General features: G+C 60.6%; 2 protein-coding genes across 5 annotated transcripts in view; one reads left to right on the top strand and one right to left on the bottom strand.

Moving 5' to 3' along the window:
* Window positions 1–557: 557 nt before the first annotated feature.
* Window positions 558–11,543, top strand: CASKIN2 (CASK interacting protein 2). Of its 2 annotated transcripts, XM_049777523.1 has the most exons (19): window positions 558–996; window positions 4,508–4,559; window positions 5,019–5,116; window positions 5,419–5,564; window positions 5,670–5,765; window positions 5,857–5,987; window positions 6,097–6,205; window positions 6,589–6,697; window positions 6,832–6,926; window positions 7,431–7,668; window positions 7,766–7,887; window positions 7,985–8,045; window positions 8,141–8,229; window positions 8,337–8,447; window positions 8,579–8,680; window positions 8,773–8,911; window positions 9,180–10,655; window positions 10,734–10,956; window positions 11,340–11,543. In XM_049777523.1, exons 1-19 carry the CDS (start codon window positions 903–905, stop codon window positions 11,428–11,430), a joined length of 3,582 nt encoding a protein of 1,193 aa, XP_049633480.1. In that variant the 5' UTR covers window positions 558–902; the 3' UTR covers window positions 11,431–11,543. The 2 variants fall into 2 exon arrangements, with proteins under 2 accessions (XP_049633480.1, XP_049633475.1); XM_049777518.1 differs by having other exon boundaries at window positions 9,180–10,956.
* Window positions 11,544–12,010: 467 nt separating this feature from the next.
* TMEM94 (transmembrane protein 94) overlaps window positions 12,011–22,045 on the bottom strand; it is a 32,998-nt gene continuing 22,963 nt past the window's right edge. For 2 of the 3 annotated variants that reach the window (XM_049776120.1, XM_049776118.1), the window contains 24 exons: window positions 21,937–22,023; window positions 20,552–20,668; window positions 20,268–20,324; window positions 19,957–20,061; window positions 19,691–19,855; window positions 19,391–19,585; window positions 18,438–18,753; window positions 18,017–18,190; window positions 17,387–17,489; window positions 17,081–17,298; window positions 16,208–16,389; window positions 15,959–16,097; window positions 15,718–15,833; window positions 15,475–15,574; window positions 15,212–15,320; window positions 14,859–15,048; window positions 14,630–14,707; window positions 14,327–14,412; window positions 14,150–14,231; window positions 13,869–14,017; window positions 13,668–13,762; window positions 13,473–13,566; window positions 12,911–13,081; window positions 12,011–12,640 (listed from right to left, as the gene is read on the bottom strand). In XM_049776120.1, coding sequence (XP_049632077.1) covers window positions 12,568–12,640; window positions 12,911–13,081; window positions 13,473–13,566; window positions 13,668–13,762; window positions 13,869–14,017; window positions 14,150–14,231; window positions 14,327–14,412; window positions 14,630–14,707; window positions 14,859–15,048; window positions 15,212–15,320; window positions 15,475–15,574; window positions 15,718–15,833; window positions 15,959–16,097; window positions 16,208–16,389; window positions 17,081–17,298; window positions 17,387–17,489; window positions 18,017–18,190; window positions 18,438–18,753; window positions 19,391–19,585; window positions 19,691–19,855; window positions 19,957–20,061; window positions 20,268–20,324; window positions 20,552–20,668; window positions 21,937–22,023 — 3,201 coding nt within the window. In that variant the 3' untranslated portion in view covers window positions 12,011–12,567. The remainder of the gene's footprint in view (window positions 12,641–12,910; window positions 13,082–13,472; window positions 13,567–13,667; window positions 13,763–13,868; window positions 14,018–14,149; window positions 14,232–14,326; window positions 14,413–14,629; window positions 14,708–14,858; window positions 15,049–15,211; window positions 15,321–15,474; window positions 15,575–15,717; window positions 15,834–15,958; window positions 16,098–16,207; window positions 16,390–17,080; window positions 17,299–17,386; window positions 17,490–18,016; window positions 18,191–18,437; window positions 18,754–19,390; window positions 19,586–19,690; window positions 19,856–19,956; window positions 20,062–20,267; window positions 20,325–20,551; window positions 20,669–21,936; window positions 22,024–22,045) is intronic. The other variant, XM_049776119.1, reaches the window with a different exon arrangement.

Genomic DNA, 22,045 nt, shown 5'->3' with positions numbered 1-22,045 from the left:
AGCGGCAGAACTGGGGTGCCATCTGCTCCCCAACTCTTCCTTCCCTCCGCGCTCTTTCTGCAAGAGCCCCGGGGCGAAGGTGTTTGGCCACGAGCGAGCTAGCTAGGGCGGGAGGCGGAGCCGGCAGGTACCTTCCTACTTGCTGCCCAGTGACCCCTGCCCAGGTCCTCCCCTCCCTACCCGGCCCGGCCCGACCCACCCCGGGCCCCACCTCCACGGCTGCCAGCTTGTGGGTGTCGGAGCCTGAGGCTGCTGGCCTGGCCTCCCAGGGCTGCCAGGGCCCCTCCTGCCCAAGGCTGGGGTGCTGCCAGGTGCCCTGGGGTTCAGTGGCTCCGTGACTCAGCCTCCCGATTCCAGAGTGCCACTTGCACCCCAAGACAACACTCAGTCTCAGCTCAGGCTCTTTTTACCCTTAACTCTGTCCTGGAGTCTTAAGGGCAGTGTGGGGAGCTGGGCCCCCAATATCCCCAGGAATACTGTTCTGCTCTTCCTCTGAGCCTGGCTTTTGCCCTCCTTACAGGCACTCTTACGCTCTTCAGTGTGGGGCACAGCTTTCACCACCTTCTGAATCCCAAGACCCGTCGTCCTGGGCACAAGGAATGCTGGCAACTTTTGGGGCACGCACGGGTGTTCTTGAGCCACGCCGGAAGGATCGGCAGTTCCCATCCCAGCTGGACCCCAAAACATTGGGCTAAGAGCAAACCAGAGTTCACAGCCCAGTGAGGGCCTCTCACTAAGCACCCTGAGGGAGCCTCCGACCTGAAGCCCAAAAGCCTGGGACAGCTCACAGCTTCCCCAGGAGGCCTGCTGGCCCCTTGTGGGGCCCAGGCATGGGGCGCTGACGCCTCCCAGCCCTTCTGCACCGTTGCCTCTCCCCTACACCCCTGCGCCCAGAGGCCAGGATGGGGCGTGAGCAGGACCTGATCCTTGCCGTGAAGAATGGGGACGTGCCAGGCGTGCAGAAGCTAGTGGCCAAGGTCAAAGCAGCGAAGACAAGTAAGTAGGGTGTTGCGGAGGGGTGGTGGTGGTGCTGTCTTGCTTCTGAACCCCTGAGTTGCTCAGGTCACAGGGCAGTCTGGGGGCAGGGGGTGCTGGGAGGGGCCAGACCTCAAAAGTCTTTGGGGCAGAGCCAGAAGAGCGATGGTCTCCCTTGCCAAGCATCTTTGGGCATCTCAACCTCTTTGGGCTTTAACCGCCTGGACTCTGTCGAATGAATGGGCTGAAGAACATTTATTTAGGAGTTTTCGGGGACTGTGCTGGGCCTGAGCCCTGAGTTCAAGGAACCCCTAATTCCGTGCTACCTCCTCCCAGTCCTTCTCACTGTGCCCTCTAATTTGTTCTCTTGGTTTGTTTGTTTTGAGACTCCACCTAGCAGTCCTCAGGGCTGATTCCTGGCTCTGCGCTCAGGGATTACTCCTCGAAGCCTGGGGGACTCTATAGGATGTCAGGGATCGAACCCATGTCAGCGTATGCAAGGCAAACAACTTCCCAAATGTGCTAGTGCTCTGGCCTTCGTCACTGCCCTCTGTGGGCTCCTGGCAGTAGGGCTCTAGAGGAGAGCAAACCGTGTTCTACACCCCCCTGAGCCCCAGTAGCAGCCCGTGTCCCCTGAAACTGTTCCATGTTCTATCCCCAAGTCTTTCCTCCGTGACATCTCTACCTATTGGGTGGTTCAGGGTAAATGGAATTCCTGGAGATCTCTGCAGCAAGGGGCCCCTCTGGGGGTACCCCCAAAGATATCATGCTTGGGGCTCCCTTGCTTGCCATCCTGAGCAGAGGGGGTGACTGCAAGCTTGTGGTCTAGCCACTTGGGTGCAGAAATGTGCCCCCAGGCTACCTGCACTCGGTTCTTCCCACCCACACCAGGGGCAGGGCTGGGGAAGGAATTTAAGGGTCCTCAGGGCAGGTAGAAGGGTGTGGGAGAAAAGGGGGCGGGTTCTTCCCTGGGTGAGGTAAAGGTAGACAGGGATGGGCCAGGAGTCCCTCAGAAGGACTTTGGAGGCCCGGAAGTGAGTGACCACACACCCCCTCTCACCTCTGGGTTAGTTTTGGCCTCCCTGTACCTGGGAGCCTCAAGTTGGCACACATGGGGTAGGGTCTGCGCACTCTCCATTCCCCCCCCCCCAACAGCTACCGAGGGAACTGGGAGGTGGACAGGTCCCCAGATCTAACTCCCAGGGAACATGACCAGGTTGAGGTTACACAGGAACCAGGCGTGGGGTCCCTTATGAGGTTGGGCCTGCCCCCACCCCACACCTCCCTGGCCAGTCCTCTGAGATGAGATGCTGGAAAAATTGAGGATACAGAGGATGTCCCTGGCAGGCTCTGAGCCCTGCGCACAGGCTTTACATGCCAGGGCCCCAGCTTCCAGTTCCGCTTCCAGCACTGATGGGTTCTCCCATCAGTTAGTGGACAGAACCCCACTGGGTGATGATGTCCCCCCCCCCCAACCAGGGCTCCCTGTGCCTGCTTCCGTGGGACCTCACTTGGAGCCGGGTAAGGTCAGAACCTACAGTAACGTCAGAATGACATCAACCTTGGGGGCTGGAGCGAGAGCATAGCAGGGAGGGTGTTTGCCTTGCACACAGCTGACCCGGGTTCGATCCCTCACATCCCATAGTCCCCCAAGCCCTATCAGGAGTAAACTGAGCATGGAGCCAGGAGTAAGTAACCCCAGTGCACTGCCAGGTGTGGCCCAAAAAACTAAACAACAAAATAGAATTTCATAGACAATCTTCCCGCCCCAGGAGAGGAGTACCCCCAGATCACAAAGCCAGACTCCCTGCAAATCACACACTTTTCGGGGCACCGGAGAGTTCTCGGGAGGTAGTGGAAGCTGTCAGTGCTGTGTCTGCCTCTTGCTTCTAGGGAGTTTGGGGGACTGTGTGGAAAGAGGGATCAGGAGACCAGGTGCTCTCTGGCCTCAATGGAGCAAAGGGCTGTCCTGGCCCCCCTCCCCCACTCATCAGTGTCCCTTGTTCTGGCCAGAGGAAATGGGGTGTGCTGGGGGCCGCTGAGCTCATATCCTCTGCTCTGGCCTAAATCGGGAGCGCCCCCTTGCAGCCCCAGGCCAGGGGGAAGTGCCCGGAGCCCCGCCAAGGTCCCTCCTGGGTCCTGCGTCCTCCCCGGGCCTCTCCCGCCGCCTTTCCGGCCATTGTTCAGAAGAGAACAGAGCGGCCCAGCCGCCTGGCCCCTGTTCCGGTTGGTCCCTCCTGTCGCATTGTCCTGCCACTCCCCAGAGCTGTCCATGCTGCCTGGCCCGGCGGCGGGAGGGCCGGATGCAGGACTCTGTCTAGTCCCTTGTCTTCACTGGGGGCTCAGAGAGGGACCCCGAGGGTGGCCAAGGCCACCCAGCCAGGAAGAGGGAAAAGCAAGAGTCGGAAGCGTGCCCTTCCTGCTTCTAGAACCTTCCGTCCCTTCCATGGCCCTGAATGGATCTGTGTGTGACCAGGACTTTCCAAGGGGGCTGGAGGAAATGGGGGGGCGTGTTTCTGAGTCCCTACCCTCTTTGCCCTGCGTCACTCCTCACTCGTCGGCTCTGGATTTACCTTTGTGGCTAAGTGTGTAGCTAGTGGGGGCCCCCCTGCTCCCGTCCACACCCCATGTGCCCTGCTGTCAGCTTGTCCCTCCCTGTTACAGGGGGCCCTGGATTGCTGGGGGACTCAGAGGCCCACCGGGGGGCCCCCCAGACAAGCCTGGACCAGCATGTCTGGCATCGTGCCCAGCCTGGGGTGCGCCTCCTCCTTCCCGGCAGGGGCGTGAGGTGGGAGATCCAGCTGGTGACACCCAGGACGCTGTCGCTGCCGGCACTCCATGAGGGCTGCCCCTCTCTCCCTATGCCCGGTTCCTGTGGGGGGGGGCACCTGCCTGTTTCTGAGCTCATCACTCAGAGGGGCACCGGGCATACCCACCTTTGTGGAATGACCTCATCCCTGAGGCTCGCTGACAGTGGTGTGACAGCCCCACCCTCATGGATAACCCTGAAAGGTTAAGTCACTTGCCTAGGGTCTCGTGACTCCCGCCTGGCAGAGCTGGGGCCAGAATGGTTAAGCGACTTCCCCGGGGTCACACAGCTCAAGCCTAGCAGTGTGTCCCTTTCTCCCCCGCCCCCACTCCTTTTGGGCATGTCCTGGGCCCACAAGACCTGGCATGGTGCTTAGAGCCTCAAACATCAGCACTCTCCCTTCTGCCTGCCCCCTCGTTTCTGGTACAATGGGACCCTCCTGCCCGAGGCAGGCAGGAATGCCAACCATGCACTCGTGGGCCCCGTGTACCCAGGGCCGGGCATGCCAGCCCCCTGCCCACCCCCTTTGGGCCTATAAACATGCAGGGCCGGGCTGAGGAGCGCAGGTTGCACCGGCTGTGGCTGGAGAGAGCCAGTCATGGGACAGGTGTTCTCCTGCGCACCAGGTCAGCTGCGGGGGTGGAGGGAAAGGGGCCCTCCTTAGATTGGGAGTAGAGGGCTCTTTGGGGGGCTTTGATGGCAGCTTCCTGCTCACCCCTGCAGAACTCCTCGGGTCCACAAAGAGATTCAACGTCAACTACCAGGATGCTGATGGGTGAGTGGGGCCCCAGGATGCTGATGGGTGAGTGGAGGACCCCAGGACAGAGGTGACCCCCCTGGCCCCCTTCCCCCACTCCACTCAGTGCATTTGCCGAGCACCCCTGTCCAGCCCTGTCCATCTGACGGCTGCTGAGGGGCCTCCTGAGGCCAGATTCCTATTGAGCCCCCTCTTCTCCCTGGAGGGGGCCCCACGGGCGCTCCCACGGCTCCCTCCCCGGCGGCCACACAAATAGGCCTCTCAGGCAGACACTGGGCCCTTTCATGCCATGGCCACTCAGCGCTCAGCGCTCCCACGGCAGCCCCGGGGTAGGAGAAGGGGGGGGTGTGACAGGCCAGCGGTGGGTCCCTGCCAGCCCCCGGGACTGGATGGGCTGGGCCGGGCCATCAGAAGAAGAGCCTGAATAAGCTGGGGACCGCCCCTGACACCCCTACCTACCTGTGTTTCTCCCACCAGCTTCTCAGCCCTGCACCACGCCGCCTTGGGGGGCAGTCTGGAGCTCATCGCTCTACTACTGGAGGCTCAGGCTACAGTGGACATCAAGGACAGCAACGGTGAGAGCCCTGGGGAGCCCAGCACACCCTGACTTAATTGCCTGCCTCAGTTGGAGCTGCATGGCCAGTGCGGACTTTGTGGGTGCTAGGGATTGGGACCCAGGGGCTCATACGTGCAGGACAGGCAACTTTCTTTGAATGTCCCCCCCACACTTCCCCTTCTGGTGTTATAGGGGGCACCAACACCCCTCCTCAGCGTGGGAGGACCAGGGCTCTTGTGAGGTCACAGCCCCGACTCTCCCTGACCAAACCCGCACCAAGTGTCCTCTGATCCCCTGTTCTTGGCCTTTCACCCCCACCAGGTATGCGCCCACTGCACTACGCAGCCTGGCAGGGCCGGCTGGAGCCTGTAAGATTGCTGCTGCGAGCGGCTGCGGCAGTAAATGCAGCCTCACTGGACGGGCAGATCCCACTGCACCTGGCTGCCCAGTACGGGCACTACGAGGTGGTACGTGAACCTGGGTGCCCCTGGGGGAAGAGGGAACCAGCCAGTGTGCTAGCTAGCCCGAGAGGGTCTCTCACCTGGTGCTCTTGCCCACCCATCCATCCCCAGTCGGAAATGCTCCTCCAGCATCAATCGAACCCCTGCCTGGTCAACAAAGCCAAGAAGACACCCCTGGATCTGGCTTGTGAATTCGGGCGGCTCAAGGTGAGGCCTCACAGGGCCTCTGTGGGGTGTGTATGTTGGGGGGGGGCAGGCTGGGGTGTCCCGGCATCTCGAACCAAGCCTGTCTGTGCAGGTGACCCAGCTGCTCCTGAACAGCCACCTCTGCGTGGCCCTGCTGGAGGGCGAGGCCAAGGACCCGTGCGACCCCAACTACACCACACCCCTGCACTTGGCTGCCAAGAACGGCCACAGGGAGGTCATCAGGTACCCGCTGTCCCTCCTACTTCCTTCTTCCCTTTCTGCATAGTCCCTCGAAGTCCTTCTGCCCTCTTTACCCCGCTCTGATGGCCGTGCTTCCCCGGCCCACCTGCAGGCAGCTGCTACGAGCCGGCATCGAGATCAACCGGCAGACCAAGACTGGCACCGCCCTGCATGAGGCTGCGCTCTACGGCAAGACCGAGGTGGTGCGGCTGCTCCTGGAGGTGGGTGAGATCCAGGCCCACCCAAGGGGACATCCCACCCACTGCTAGGCACCTCAAGCGCAGCCCTACCCAGCCTCCTCTGTAAAGATCTGGAAACTGGGGGCCGGAGTTATAGCACAACTTGGGGGAAGTTTGCTTTGCACCTTTGCACATGTCCCACCCAGGTTCGATTCCCAGCATCCCAAAGGGACCCCCGAACCTGACAAAAGTGATTCCTGAGCACAGAGCCAGGAGGAACCCCTGAGCAATGCTGGGTGTGGCCCCAAAACCAAAAAAAAAAAATATGGAAAATGCTGCTCCTCAGGACTGGTCCAAGTCCAGGGAATTCGGGGGTGGAGGCAAACAGGGCCTGGGGTGTTTATTTGGTGGGTTCGTGTCCGCAGGGTGGGGTGGACGCAAACATCCGTAACACCTACAATCAGACGGCATTGGACATCGTCAACCAGTTCACCACCTCGCAGGCCAGCCGGGAGATCAAGCAGCTGCTGCGGGGTGAGGGCCCTGCCTGGTTCCTTGCCCACCTGCGGGTGGGAGAAGGGAGCAGGAGCCGTGGACCCAGCAGTGGGCAGGGGGGTACAGACACCCTCAGCAGCTGCCCCCTTGTAACCCTGGTCTCATTCTCTTAGAAGCCTCGGGGATACTAAAGGTCCGAGCACTCAAGGATTTTTGGAACCTTCACGATCCCACAGCACTCAATATTCGGGCGGGGGACGTGATCACGGTGAGACACCCCCAACTGATTGAGTGGGGTTACCTGATCATCAGTAGGGTGGGCAGGAATCCTGGATTCAGCTTTGGCTGAAATTTTCTTTTGGGAGGGGGCCACATCCATCAGTGCTCAGGGGTTATTCCTGGCTCTGCATTCAGGAATCCTGGCTAGAATTGGTTAATGCATATGGGATGCAGGGAATTCAGAATGCAGGGAACCTATTTGCCATGTACAAGGCAAATACCTTCCCCTCTCTGCTCTCTTCCGGCCCCAATGGGCTGAGATTTATCCCTGTACCCTTACTGGGTTGTGGCCCAGGCATTCCTGTGTCTAAATGCAGCCAAATGGGGGATTAAAGAAATCAGTGACCAGCCGAGGCCAGTTAGCGACCATTCGGTTTAGGGTCCATTCCAAGCCCCAGAAGCCCAGGGATCGGCTGTCTGTGGGAGTGGATGCACAGGTGAAGAGGGTCCCTGCTGAGAATAGACAGAACCCCTCTTGTGCCCCCAACCGCAGGTCCTGGAGCAGCACCCTGACGGCCGCTGGAAGGGCCACATACACGAGAGCCAGAGAGGCACAGACCGAGTGGGCTACTTCCCACCGGGCATCGTGGAGGTGGTCAGCAAGCGGGTGGGCCTCCCCGTGGCCCGCCTCCCGTCCACACCCACCCCGCTTCGCCCCGGCTTCCCACGGACGCCCCAGCCCACGACTGACGACTCTCTGCAGCATGGGGGGCTCGGCCCCGACAGCCCAGGTACTCCTTCCCGCAGGGCCAGGTGCAGGGCACGGGGCAGGCCGCCAGTCAGCTGTCGGCCGCTGGGGCGCTGACCCTGGGTTACTGGGCCCCACAGCAGGTGACCGGAACAGCGTGGGCAGCGAGGGCAGCGTAGGCAGCATCCGCAGTGCCGGCAGCGGGCAGAGCTCCGAGGGCACTAACGGCCATGGCCCCGGCCTCCTGATTGAGAATGCCCAGGTAGGGGAGGGGAGTACAGGGGAGCCAGGGCAGGGTTCATCCCCTGTGGCCAGATCCCCCACACTCTCGGCCTCTTCACATGTCTGGTCTGTCCCAGCCACTGCCCTTGGCCCGAGAGGACCTGGCGCTGCCTGCATCGCACCCTTCGCTCCTAGCAGGTAGGCGAGGGGGCTGAGGAAAGGCGCTGGGGAGGGGATAGGGGGCGTCTTCATCTTGATCCCTTCCCTGATTCTCCGTTCCTCTTACCCTATAGACAACCTCAGCCACCGGCCTGCAGCTGCCTACCGTCCCGGGGATCCCTTCACACAGGACGTGAGGCCGGAGCAGCTGCTAGAGGGGAAGGTAGGTGCCAACCCCCAACCCAGGCTCCAATCCCCACTTGCAGGCCCAGGTGGTGCTTTCAGGGACATAAGGGTCCCAGCAGCTTACCCCCCACCCCATCTCTCCAGGACGCTCAGGCCATCCACAACTGGCTGAGCGAGTTCCAGCTGGAGGGCTACACGGCCCACTTCCTGCAGGCCGGCTATGACGTGCCCACCATCAGCCGAATGACACCCGAGGTGGGCAGCGCCACCAACGCCTCCTGGAGGGAGGGAGGGAGGGATGAAGGAGGGAAGGAGGGAAGGAAGGAACAAGCAGGTGGGCAGGCATAGCAGGCAGGCAGGGCTGAGGGTATCACTATGCCCGGCAGGACCTGACAGCCATCGGGGTGACCAAGCCTGGCCACAGGAAGAAGATCGCCTCAGAGATTGCCCAGCTGAGTATCGCCGAGTGGCTGCCCAGTTATGTCCCGGTGAGTAAACCCTCGGGGGGGACAAGGCCACAAATGTGTCCCCCCCTCAGCTAGCCCAACCGTGCCGGTGACATTGCCCGCCTCTCCCTCAGGCCGACCTGCTGGAGTGGCTATGCGCGCTAGGGCTACCGCAGTACCACAAGCAACTCGTGTGCAGTGGTTATGACTCCATGGGGCTGGTGGCTGAGCTCACGTGGGAGGAGCTGCAGGAGATTGGGGTCAACAAGCTAGGTGAGTGATGTGGTGTGGCTGGAGGGATTCCCCTGGGTCTGACAGCTAAGTGGGATCCCCTTGAGGCTACTGGCTGGGTGAGGATTCCCCTGGGTCAGGACCCTCTAATGACTGATGGTTAAGTGGGGAGTGGGGACCTCCCTAGGGCTGATAGCTGGGTGGGTGGGACCCCACTGGGGCTAAGTGGGGACTCCTTGGAACTGACCACTGGGCTCCACCTTGTCGGGGCTCAGCTCCTGACAAACCCGCCCTCCACCTGCTTCCCCAGGTCACCAGAAGAAACTCATGTTGGGGGTGAAGCGCTTGGCTGAGCTCCGCCGGGGCCTGCTGCAGGGGGACTCGCCGGGTGAAGGCGGCCATCGGCCAGCCAGAGACCCTGAGCTCATGGCTATCGAGGGGCTGGAGAATGGGGACGGCCCCGGGACTGCAGGTGGCCCCCGCCTCCTCACGTTTCAGGGCAGCGAGCTGAGCCCCGAGCTGCAGGCGGCCATGGCCGGGGGGGCCTCTGAGCCCCTGCCCCTGCCCCCCGCCCGCTCCCCCAGCCAAGAGAGCATCGGTGCACGCTCACGGGGCTCTGGCCACTCACAAGAGCAGCCCATGTCTCCGGCCAGCGGGGGTGACCCTGGGACCCCACCTGAGAGAAACCTGCCAGAAGGCACCGAGCGGCCCCTGAAGCTCTCTTCCCCTCTTCCGGGTCCAGGGGCCCCCTCTTATGTCTTCATGCACCCCCAGGGTTCAACCTCCAGCCCAGCCCCAGGGCCCCATGCAGGTGCACCTCGAGCCTTCTCTTACTTGTCTGGACCACAGGCCATCCCCCCTGATCCTCCGAGGCCCAAGCGCAGGTCACACAGCCTGAGTCGCTCTGGCTCGACAGAGGGGGACACGGACGGGGAGGGCCCAGGGCCAGTGGGCAGTGCCCTAAGCAGCTACGCCACCCTTACTCGGAGACCAGGGCGCAGCACCCTGGCCAGGACTAGCCCCAGCCTGACCCCAGCTCGAGGTACCCCCCGCAGCCAGTCCTTTGCCCTGCGGGCTCGTCGCAAAGGCCCCCCACCCCCACCCCCCAAGCGCCTGAGCTCCGTTTCGGGGCCCACCTCTGAGCCGCCTCCCGTGGACGCTGGCCCTGGGCCCAAGGAGGGCAGCGGGGGACCCCGAAGGCGGACACTGAGTGAACCAGCGGGTCCCTCCGAACCCCCGGAACCCCCAACCCCTGCTGGCCCTGCTTCGGACACAGAAGAGGAGGAGCCGGGGACGGTGGGAACACCTCCTTCGCGGGGCAGCTCTGGGGAAGGGCTGCCGTTCGCTGAGGAGGGCAACCTGACCATCAAGCAGCGTCCCAAGCCCGCTGGCCCTGCACCCCGAGAGACGGCCCTGCCCCTGGGCCTGGATTTCAACCTCACTGAGTCTGACACAGTGAAGCGGCGGCCCCGGTGTCGGGAGCGGGAGCCGCTGCAGACGGCACTGGAGGCTTTTGGGGTGGTGAGCACCAATTCCAGCCCCACAGCACCAGCAACTCCCCAGGCCCCCAGCGAGGCTCCCGTGCCAGCTGCTCCTACTTCGCGGCCTGAGCCCAGCAGTCCTGCAGGTGAAGGAGCTGTGAACCCCGTGGCCCCCAGCAGCCCCTCACAGCCCCTCACGCCCCCTGGCCCTGGGCCGGCTCTGGAACATACAGCTGGGACATGGCAGTCCCGAGAGCCCGAGCTCCCTGCACCCCCGACAGCTCTGCTCAAGGTGCCTGGAGCAGGTGAGATGGCGCCAGGAGAGGGTCCACTGGCCACTGCTATACCCCCAGGCACGTCACGGGCCTGCCCTGTCTCTGCAGGGACAGCCCCCAAGTCCATATCCGTAGCCAGCACGCAGCTGGCCTTCTCTGGTCCTAAGCTGGCGGCCCGGCCCGGCCCCCGCCCAGTGCCCCCACCAAGGCCCGAGAGCGTGCGGCCACCAGGCCCGGCCCGGGCCCAGCAGAGGCTGGAGCAGACCAGCTCCTCCCTGGCCGCTGCCTTGAGGGCCGCCGAGAAGAGCATCAGCGCTGAGGAGAGAGAAGGGTGAGTGACCCACCACTGCAACAAAAGCCCCGGTCTGGAGCTACCCAGAACTAGTCTATGGAACTGGTTGAAGCCACCCCAACTTTCAAAAATACTGGAGCCCTAGTATAGCAGGGAGGGTGTTTGCCCAGCAAGTGGCTGACCTGGGTTTGACCTCTAGCATCCCATAGGGTCCCCTGAGCCCCCAGGAGTGACCCCTGAGTACAGCCAGTGTGGCCCCAAAAGCCAAAAAAAAATGTCTGAGAGGTGACTTCCCCCAGCCTCAGGCACTGGAGGGGAACAGCAGCACCTCTGCTTTAGGAAGGGTCAGAATGAAGACACATGGTTTGGGGTGCCCAGCCCACTCAGCTCATCAGGCCTGGTCCCCTCCTTGCCCCTTACAGCCCCGCTGGCACCTCCACCAAGCACATCCTGGATGACATCAGCACCATGTTCGATGCCCTGGCCGACCAACTGGATGCCATGCTGGATTGAGCTGCATTGCCTGCTGCCTTGGCCCCAGCCCAGAAGATGCTAGAAGGTGCCAGGAGTAGCTGGCAGGAGAGGGCTGGGCGGGGACTTGTCAGGCGATGTCTCCCCAGGAAGAAGGGGGGCTAGGCTTCCTGCCCCTCATGTGGGCCCCTCCCCCTGCATTGAGGTGTCCTCCTAGGGGCCCCGGGGATATCTAAATAAGTTGCCAAGGCCTGCCCAGGACTGGGCAGGGGATGAACTGATGGTCTCCAGAGTCCAGACTTTCAACTGTAAATGTTCTTTTTTTAAGCAGAGAGAAATGCATATATTTTAAATGGAATTTATTCTAGATAACTGCCTGAGAGGCCCCATGGGTGGAAGGAGTGGGGGGGGACCTTGGACCACAGCAGGCGAACCCCACCCTGCTGGCCAGCCCCTGGCTCTGACCCTCCCCCTCTCTCGTATCCCACTAACACCAATGAAAGTGTCATTGTCATTCCACATGGCCCTGCTCCTGTGTTTGAGTCTGCGCAGCACCTCATGGACCCCCACCTCTCACCCGAGCCCCAGGCACTGTGGCCACCTCAAGGACCAGCCATGGATATTTTTTCTCCAGCAATTTACAAGTTTTAATACAAACAAACCAGTCTGCATTCGTTCCAAAAGGCTCATTTCCAGTACAAAATACGCAGAGTAAAAACTTTCACACAAGAGAACTGGGGACGGGGAGGGGAGGTGGAAGACCCCACTTGGGCCAGGTCCCCAAGACCCACTCTGATGGCCAACGTGAGTGGTACTGGCTGAGGCCACGAGGGCTCATCTTCCGGTCTCAGCGTGAGGGGGAGCTGTGCTTAGCCCCCCCTGGGTCCAGGCCCTAGGAAGAGAGGGTACAGGGTATGAGACACCAACAGCACCCTAACCTCTGGCATGGCCTCAAGTGCACAAGCTGGCCTCAGCTGCTGCTGGGAAAGGCTCATATACTGGGCCCTTGAGGTTCTCAGAAGCCCATAGATACGCAGTTACAAAAGCAAAGTTGGGGCACTCTGATGGGCCCAGGCCCCTAGTCAGAAGGGGAGGAGACCCAAAGTGTCCCCATGAGGCACATGGACCCCTGAGCCCTGAAACATTCATGATACCAACTCCCTGGGCGGGTAGGGCAGCTCAGAAGGGAGAGTTCATGCCCAGCTTGGTCTCAAACTGCAGCTTCTGACGCTTCTGGTAGCGGACCCGGACCCTGGAGGGCAGGAAATTAAAAATCCAGATTAGGGCCAACTCAATAGTACAGCGAGTAAGGCTTAAAATGTGCACACACAGCTGACCAGGGTTTGAACCCAGTATGCATAGAGTGCCCTGAGCAGTACCAAGTACAGCCCCAAACCGAAACAAAGTCCAGGTTAAAGCATAACTCCCAGACCAGCAAAGGAGCTGAGACAGAGAGGGAAGCAGAGCTGGGAAAGGAAGGCCTTAGGGCCCAGGCTGAGCCTAGGGGTGGAGCAGCGCTCACCGGATCTCATGCAGTTTGACAATCTCGTTGGTGACCACCACAAGCACCAGGGACAGGCAGCCCAGGAGCCACGTCAGCAAAGGCACATCCTCCGGGCCAAAGTGCACAGGGCTGGCCCTGTGCGTCCACAGCTGCAGATCCACTGCTGTCTGGGCCAGCTGCCCGAGCAGCCTGCGGGCGGGCCAGGTCGGCAGAGCTCAGCTTCCTACCGAGCCCTCGGCCCAAGGGGCCCCCCCAAGACAGACCATGTCCACCAACCACTGGCCCAGCCGTTTGGTCACTGACTCACCCTGTCACTCACACCTTGGACATCGCCCACCAATGGCGAGTCCCACCCACCTGTCCCAGGCCCAGCCACCAGCCCCAACCAAGTTCTGCACATCAGCTGCTGGTCTCAGGCCCTGCCCACCACCCCAAGACCATGCCCACCAATGGGGAGCCATGCCCTCTGGGAGGAACTCTCAGCCCCTCTCTCACACTATTGGCCCCATCTACCTGCCCAGGCCACTCCTACTAACTTCAGGCTCCACCCACCAGCCCTGGGCCCCGCCCCTTCACTCACACCACTGGCACTGTCAGTGCCCACCACAGGTTGGTCAGGGGGCTCTTCCGCCACAGGGGCTTGGTGCGGTGCACGTGGGTGATAGAGATGAAGACTGGCGAGGATGGGAAGAAAGGGCATCAGGCTGGTCCCGGGGCACCCCAGACTGCCCCTCATCCCCAGCTGCCCCATCCCAGGGTGCCCCACAGCACCCACCAGTGTGCAGGACGATCAGCGCCGCCGCCAGCTTCTGGGCCGACAGTAGCCCGTTGGCAAAGTCGTTAAACCAGGCCGGAGCCGTGTCCGCTTCGCTGCCAAAGCCAGGCACAGGTTCAGCCAGGGAGGGGTCCAGGGAGAGGGGGGGGGGGGCCAGCCAGGGGTGCTGGGGGAAGGCCCAAGGCCCGGGGCAGCACACACCTGCTCAGCATGATGGAGGAACAGTTGGTGAGGTGGCGGGCCCGGGCGCTGTCGCAGAAGCTCTGCAGTGTGAAGCCAAAGCAGACCAGGCACGAGCCCACCGGGAGGCTGAACTTGAGCAGGAAGCAGAGCAGGAAGTAGTGCTGGGTCTGGGGGAGAAGGCGTCACTAGCCAGGCATCCCCTCTGGGCTGCCAGTGGGGGCTCCCAGGTAACCTCGCTCGCCACCCTGCTCCCCACACTCCACTGAGCTGCGGTCCCGCCACAGTGCCCACTCACTCACCTTCTTGGGGATGGAGTGAAGGTTTTTCCCTGTCGCCATGGACATAATGGAGCTGTGCGGGGGCTTCCCCAGCAGGGAGATGCTGGGAAGCAGAGACTGGGTGAGAGGCGGTGACAGCGACCCATGGGAGTCAGATGGATAAGCACACAGGGCAGTCCAGTACCTCCTGACACTCACCTGAGCAGTGGGAAGCAGAAACAGGACAGCCACAGGATGTCGGTTGTGCTGAGGATGGGAGGTAGTTGCACCAGGCAGGCAAGGAACTGGTAGAGAGAAGCAAGGTGGACCCAATGGGAGCAGAGAAACGAGGCAAGGCCATTGGAGATGGAGAGGAGGGTTTGACAGGGGCGGAGAAACGAGGTAAGTCCAATGGAGGCAGAGAGGAGGGTCCGGGGGTCTCGCATCTGCCTACAGGGTGCCTACAAAAGCGAACTGAGCAATGGAGCAGGCAGAGGGCAGTGCCCGCCTGGCCCAGCTCACCTGGATGACCACAAGCATCAGCTGGCACTGCAGCAGGAAGAGGAAGCACTTGCGGATGCCGTAGGTAGCGTGGCGAGCCTGGGGAGACCAGAAGGGACCCACATAGGTCTCACGCAGGCCCCACAGCTGCCTTGCCCCACCTAGAACCCCCCTTGGGGAACAGGACCTGAAACTAGAGGGCCGGGGATGCTGCTGTCGGGGTACACCCCTCCACACATACACACCCCACCTGCTCGATGAGCCGAATGATGCTGATGGTCTCTTCCTGGCGGAAGGTCAGGGAACAACCCAGGCTGTTGAGCTGGCCCGAGAGCCGTAGCGGGGAGAGGCCCTCGGAGGCCTGGGCCATGCTGGTGCTGGCGGCATAGCCAAAGGTCTCCCAGGAACAGCGGGACGGGTACAGGGGGTCCAGAGCAATACTGTTGAGAGTTCCCATAAGCAGCAGCACCCCACAAAAGAAAGAACCCACTCTCCTGGCATGCTTGCAAGCACCTGCGGCCTCCACCTCCCCACCCCGCCCAGGACAGTACAGATGTGACTCCAGGGGAGTCTTGTAGGGCCCCCCCCCCCCCGGGCGCTGACCTGAGGTCACTCTGCAGGAAGAGGCAACTGTTCCGCAGGTTGGCGGAGCTGCCCAGACAGCACGTGACCTCCCCGTACTCCTGCATAATCTTGATCATCTCACACATGGCTGGGGGAAATGGGGGGGGGCAATCAGGTGAGTGGAGCACCGAGCAGCTGGGGAAGGAGCAGGCAGACCCACCAGCACTGGACTCCCCCCAGGAGAGTCACTTCTGATTCCCTAGATCTGGTAGACCCCTAGGTGCCTTGGCGGGGGTGCTCACTTTCGGGGGTGCAGTCAGTAAAAAGGGGCACCAGCAGGGGCACATTGTCGATGCTCTGTAGGTGAGGTCGCACCTGGTGGATGCCCCGGGGCAGCTTGGCCTAGAGAAAGCAGATGCCCAAGCCTCAGGAGGCGCAAAGGACACACACACACACACACACACACACACACACACACACACACAGGCACACGGGCACACGGGCACACGGGCACTTCCCGCCCCACATCCCCTCAGCCATCCTACCCGGTTACAGTCCTCCAGGAAGCTGGGGAGGTCACTGTCCGTGGGCTGGAAGCTAATGAGGTCTGAGTGCCCCTCTTCCTCCATGAGCAGGAGTCCCTCCATGTCATCTCGGGACACTGCAGAGACAAGAGCCCGTCAGGCGGAAGCAGGCAGCCTACAGAATGGACCAGAAAGAGGGCCTGGGGTTCTCCCTAGCGAAAGGAAGTTATTACACACACACAAACCCATCCTCTGCCCTCACCCTGATTCACATCATCATGAAGGGAACCGGCATGGCTGGGGCTGGAGGGTGGGATCTCAGAACCCGGCAGGTCCCCATTGGGTGTCAAGGAGATGTGACAGTTCCAGCCGGTCTCCAGCCCCATCTTTTCTGCAAATACCTGGGGAAGGCAGAGAGAGGGAGAGAGGAAGGGCCTATGAACACTCATCGAAGGCAGGAAAAAAAGAGCTGGAGTGGCCCCTCCCCAGGAAGGGAAGGTCGGCCCTGGACCTTGCTTTTGAGCTCGTCCTCCAGGGAGAAGTAGACGAAGCGGATGCAGGCATTGACCAGCCCGTCGATGAGACGAACAATGTCCAGCCGAGCCTGATACTGGGAGGACACCATGCCCATGAAGATCTGCCCACTCAGGGCCTGCATGCAGTCTTCCTTCTCCAGCACCTCCCCGATCCCTTCTTCAGGCAGCCACATGGTGGGGCCCAGCAAGGACATACATGGGCACACACACAGGCACGGCACCACAGCCGTGAACAACGCAGGACACAGGAACCCGCAGATTCCAACACACACATGCACAAGCACATGACACGAAAGCACCAACACAGACACAGAGAAAAGAATGAAAGATCCTCATCAGTCGGGTGACTTCCCGGCCCAACCCTCAGCCACCCGACAGAGCAGGGCAGGAATTCAGGGGTCTTAAAGTCGTAAGACCCAGAGTGGGTGTCTTTGGAGGCTGGTAGAGGAAGGTGAGCAGAGCCCTGAGTCCCTTTGTCCTGGATGGCTCCAAGACTGGCCTTTCTTTTCTTTTTTCTTTTTCTTTTTTTTTGGGGGGAGGGTCCGCACCCAGCAGTGTTCAGTGGTCACTCCTGGCTCTGTGCTCAGAAATCACTCCTGGCAGACTTGGGGGATCCTATGGGATGTCAGGGATCGAACCCAGGTTGGCCACCTGCAAGGCACATGCCCTACCTGCTGTGTTATCGCTCTGGCCTCTAAGACTGGCCTTTTAGTCCCATCTGAATCAGACTGCAATCCACCAATCATGCTCACTTGGACAGATGGCATGAACCCATGGGGCAATGGCGGGGGGCAGAAAGAAGGGGGCATCTGGGGACAGAGCGGAGATAGGACTGGCCCTGTGGGTACCGTCAGAGCTCCAGCTGCTGCGGCGTCCACCCAGTTTGAGGGGGATGGTGCTGGGCAGCTCACAGGTGGTGAAGATGCTGGCATGGCCGGGCGCTTGCACCAGCTCAATGCACTTGCCATTGAGCTGCGAGGACAAGGTGCAGGTCATGGGCTTATACGCAAAGGCAGAGCAGTAGCCGGAAAGGCAGGCTCGCTGGTAGAAGTCCAACACCTTCTTTCTGCATGGGGAAACAGGGTGGGAGGAGTGAGGGGTGCTAGGAGGTGACCACTCCAGCTACAACAGCAGAGGCTCTGGGGTTCACTCACCTGTCAGAACCAGAAAGTGGATAGATGTCAGCCCCGTCCCAGAAGTCTGTGCAGGCCTCCAGGACCACATCAGCCGTCCCATGGGACAACATCTGTTCAGTGCCTGCAGGACGCAGAGGGACCCGGCCTTGAGTGGCCCCTGTCCTGTGCTGACCCTCTGGGGACACAGGGGAGCCACCTGGACAACAGGTCTCCACACCAGGCTGGTCCACTGGAGGCTCAAGTGTCCGAACCTTCCCCCACAAGAAGAACCTTCCCCCACAAGAAGAGGAACAGGAAGCCAGAGCCATAGCATAGCAGACCTTGCACTGGCCAACCTGGGTTTGATCCCCAGCATCCCACAGTATCTCCGGAGTCTGCCAGGAATGATTACTGAGCAGGAGCCAGGAGTAAACCAGGCTTACTGAGTCCCGCTGTGTGTGGCCCGAAAACAAGAGATCAGAGACTGGGACAGTGGCTCAGCAATAGGGCATTTGCCTTGCACGCAGATGACCTCCAGTGTCCCATATGGTCCCCCAAGCATAGCCAGGAATAACCTCTGAGTATCACCAGATGTGGTTCAAAAACCAAAAACCAAAAAAAAAAAGAGAGAGAGAACAGACGTGGCCAAGCTCCCACGGTGGGACTCACTGGTCGTGGTGTCCTTGATGAAGAGGCTGATCATGTGGCTGAGAGGGGGCCGCCGCTTGGTGGCACAGGACAACCGACCCAGCGACGTCTCCTTCACTGACTCGGCGCTGGGCAGCCGGTATAGCGCCAGGTGATTCTCATGTTTGAAGAGCTCCTTGGCGCCGGGTGTGAAGCCTGTCAGGGCCATGGTGGGTGCTCAGCCCTCACTCCAGGAAGCTAAGTTCTCTTCGTGTCCTTCCCCAGCCTGGAAAGCCCACCCAGTCCCCACCCAGTTCTCCTGAGCTGCCTCCCCTCACCCTGGAGGAAGCGGCTGGTGCAAAGGGGCAGAACAGAGGCAGTGCGTGGAGCTATGGATGCAACTGGGGAGGAAACAGCATGACGGGAGTTGCAGGTAGGGGTGGTAGGGATTGCAGGCACTGACCGATGAGGCGTGCCAGCTCGCAGAGGCCCCAGGGCACTTGCACGGGCCGCACGGCACGGTGACTCTCCTGCAGCGCGATGTTGCACAGGTGGTCGGAGAAGCGGCACAGGCGCTCAGTGACGCCCGCACTGCACAGGTTCAGCAGCACGTTAAGGCCCAGCGGCTTGAGCGAGGTGAGGTGCAACTGCCAATTGGAGTCGTCGAACTGAATGCACGAGGGGTTCTGCTGGTCCTGGGACAGGCTCAGCATCTCCAGCCGGTAGTCGCACACCAAATCTTCTGCCTCCAAGGCTGGGCCCTCCAGCGCCGGCAAGCTCTGGTGGGAGGGGCACCCAGGAGCAAGGGGAAATATGGAGATTGTATCTAAGAGAAGGATCCCCCCATTCCAGAGAGTGCTGGGCCCACCTGTCCCCTGGCTCCTAGCAACTCCCCGAATCAGGGCCACAGAGGGAGTCCGAGATATCAGGTTATGTTTTGGAGGGACCACAGCCAACTTAGGGCTGCAGAGAGAATCAGCTCCTCATGTGGGGCCGATGCTTAGCATTTGCAGCAAAGTCCGTGTTAGGATAGTGCCAAACCAAGGGCTTCATCTCCCTAGTATCAGTGTATGTTTTGGGGCTACTCTCAGCAGTGTTTCCAGGTAACCAGCAGCTCTGAGCTTATTTTCTACCATAAAGCTAGAGCCCAGGCCTTTCATTTTTTTCCTTTTTAATTTTAGGCCATACCTGTGGTGCTTAGGAACCATTTCTGGCGGTGCTTGGAGAACCCTATAGGATGCTGGGTTCGAACCTGGGTTAGCTGCATGCAAGGGAAATGCCCTCCCTTCTGTGCTATTGCTCCAGCCCAGACCTTTCTGTCTTGTGTGATGTGATGAGGAGAAAGAAATGGGTCGTAAGGGAGACCAGAGGGCCGGTGGATTTCAGTTTCAGTGGCCCCATCCCATAGTCCCTCACCTTCCTGAGCCCCTCCTCAGCCCCCTCGCTGTCCCTGCTGAAGCCAGCGTTGGCACTGCAGCCATGTGCTTTGTGTTGGCTGTGTGTTTCGGGGGCCTTGGGCCCGTCACTGGGCCAGTCCCCATGTTCCTGCTCGTTGGTGAGGTCGAAGGTGGTGTTCAGTGGGCCTGTCAGGAGGGCATCTCGCTCGTGGGGCTGCAGAGAAGCAAACATGCTCTGGGGTCCGAGCTGAGCTGAGGCTCCGAGCACTCTCCCCACCCTACTCATCCTCCTCAAGCCAGCAGCCAGTCTGGGTCTTACCTCCTCTGCGATGTCAGGGTGGCAAAAGGAGCGGCTGGACAGGTCCTCAGTGAGGTCCTCATGGCTGCTGTGGGGGGGCTCCACCTTTCCACTGAAGAACAGCACCGTCTCAGGGCTTGGGTTGGGCCAGGACAGGACCCCCTGCTTGTCCACACAACACAGTACCTTGGGGGCAGAGGAGACACACAGGGTAGACGCAGGGACTGGTGAGGGGTACCTCCTTCCTCCAACCCCTGCCGAAGGTCAGTCCCCTGTGGGCACCTCACCGTGACAGAGCCCAGGCTGTGTAGGAGGCTGGAGCTGTGGCTGAGCGTGGGCGATGTGCCCTGGACCACGCGCAGGAAATGGCCCCAGATGCAGTGCAGCATTTCCTGGTGGGGGGACACAGTGGGGCTGTAAGCAGACAAAGTTGCCAGGGTACGGTCGGCAAGTCCCCTTGATTACGGCCAGGCAGATGCAGTGGTGGGGGACTGTGTCTCAGAGGCACATAAAGTGGGGACGTCCCCAGGTTGGGGAAAGGGTAGCAGGTGTGGGAGGACAGTCTCCACCTGGGAAAGACGGATAAACTGAGGGGTACCTGGGTGGAGCCAGCTTCGGTGTAGCTGCTGAGAGTGTCCTCTGAGAACTTGGCCAGCTGTGTGGACAAAGGGCACGGCCTCAGTGGGTAGGTGGTGGCCTCCTGAATGAAGCCATAACCCCTACACACACCCCAGGCAGGTGGGAGGATCCCTGGTAGGGGATTAGGGCCAAAGTCAGGGTCCAGGAGGCTTCCCACCTAGGGCATGCAGCACTCGACCCACTGACTGGGGCACAGCCCAGCCCCCCTTCCATCCTTGCCCAGCACCCTTAGGAAGTACCCACCAGGGAGCTGGGGCAAGCCCTGCTCATCTGCGCAAGGACTCGGGCCTCCCCGCAGGCCGTGGTCAGGACCCAGAGCACTGGGAAGAGGAGTGGGAGGATGGGCAATGCGCCATTCACCTGCAGAACGAGGGAAAGATAATGGGGGGAAGAGGAAGAGAGGGAGACACATGGGAAAAACGAAGGTGAGAAAGTGAAGGCAGGAAGTAGAGAAAGGAAGAAAGAGAGGAGACTGGAGTGGTAACATAGTGGTAGGGCGTTGATTTTGCATGCGATTGACCCAGGTACGATTTCCGGCATCCCATATGGCCCCCGAGCCAGGAGCAATTTCTGAGTGCAGAGCCAGAAATTTCTGAAATTTCTGAGCACTGCTGGCTATGGCTCAAAAACCAAAAAAAAAAGGAAGGAAGGAAGGAAGGAAGGAAGGAAGGAAGGAAGGAAGGAAGGAAGGAAGGAAGGAAGGAAGGAAGGAAGGAAGGAAGGAAGGAAGGAAGGAAGGAAGGAAGGAAGGAAGGAAGGAAAAGGAAGGAAGGAAGGGAGGGAGGGAGGGAGGGAGGGAGGGAGGGAGGGAGGGAGGGAGAGAGGAAGGAAGGAAGGAAGGAAGGAAGGAAGGAAGGAAGGAAGGAAGGAAGGAAGGAAGGAAGGAAGGAAGGAAGGAAGGAAGGAAGGAAGGGAGGGAGGGAGGGAGGGAGGGAGGGAGGGAGGCAGGGAGGGAGGGAGGCAGGAAGGAAGGAGGAAGGAAGGAAGGAGGAAGGAAGGAAGGAAGGAAGGAAGGAAGGAAGGAAGGAAGGAAGGAAGGAAGGAAGGAAGGAAGGAAGGGAGGGAGGGAGGGAGGGAGGGAGGGAGGAAGGAGGAAGGAAGGAAGGAAGGAAGGAAGGAAGGAAGGAAGGAGGAAGGAAGGAAGGAAGGAAGGAAGGAAAGAGGAAGGAAGGAAGGAAGGAAGGAAGGAAGGAAGGAAGGAAGGAAGGAAGGAAGGAAGGAAGGAAGGAAGGAAGGAAGGAAGGAAGGAAGGGGAGAGAGAAGGGGGGAAGAAAGTGAGAGAGCAAGTAAAGGGAGAGAGAGAAAGATGAGAGAGAGCAAGAGTGAGAAAAGAAGGGGCCGGGCGGTGGCGCTGGAGGTAAGGTGCCTGCCTTGCCTGCGCTAGCCTAGGACGGACCGCGGTTCGATCCCCCGGCGTCCCATATGGTCCCCCAAGAAGCCAGGAGCAACTTCTGAGCGCATAGCCAGGAGTAACCCCTGAGCGTCACAGGGTGTGGCCCAAAAACCAAAAAAAAAAAAAAAAAAAAAAAAAAAAAAAAAAAAAAAAAAAGAGTGAGAAAAGAAGAAAGAGGGAGACAGAGGGAGAGAGAGCAGGAGAGAGGAGAGAGGGGACGAGCAGCCCAATATACCTGCAGCTGGAGGAGTGTATACTTCCAGGAGGTGACCCCCGGGGCCCCGAGCATGAAGCGCAGAGCATTGGTGAGGAGGAAGCCGGTCTGTGGAACAGGACAGAAGAGC

Source organism: Suncus etruscus, chromosome 1 (genome assembly GCF_024139225.1).
Source record: "Suncus etruscus isolate mSunEtr1 chromosome 1, mSunEtr1.pri.cur, whole genome shotgun sequence".
Lineage (NCBI taxonomy): Eukaryota > Metazoa > Chordata > Mammalia > Eulipotyphla > Soricidae > Suncus > Suncus etruscus.
Note: the sequence above shows the minus strand (reverse complement) of the source record. Positions and strands in the feature narration are given on the sequence as shown.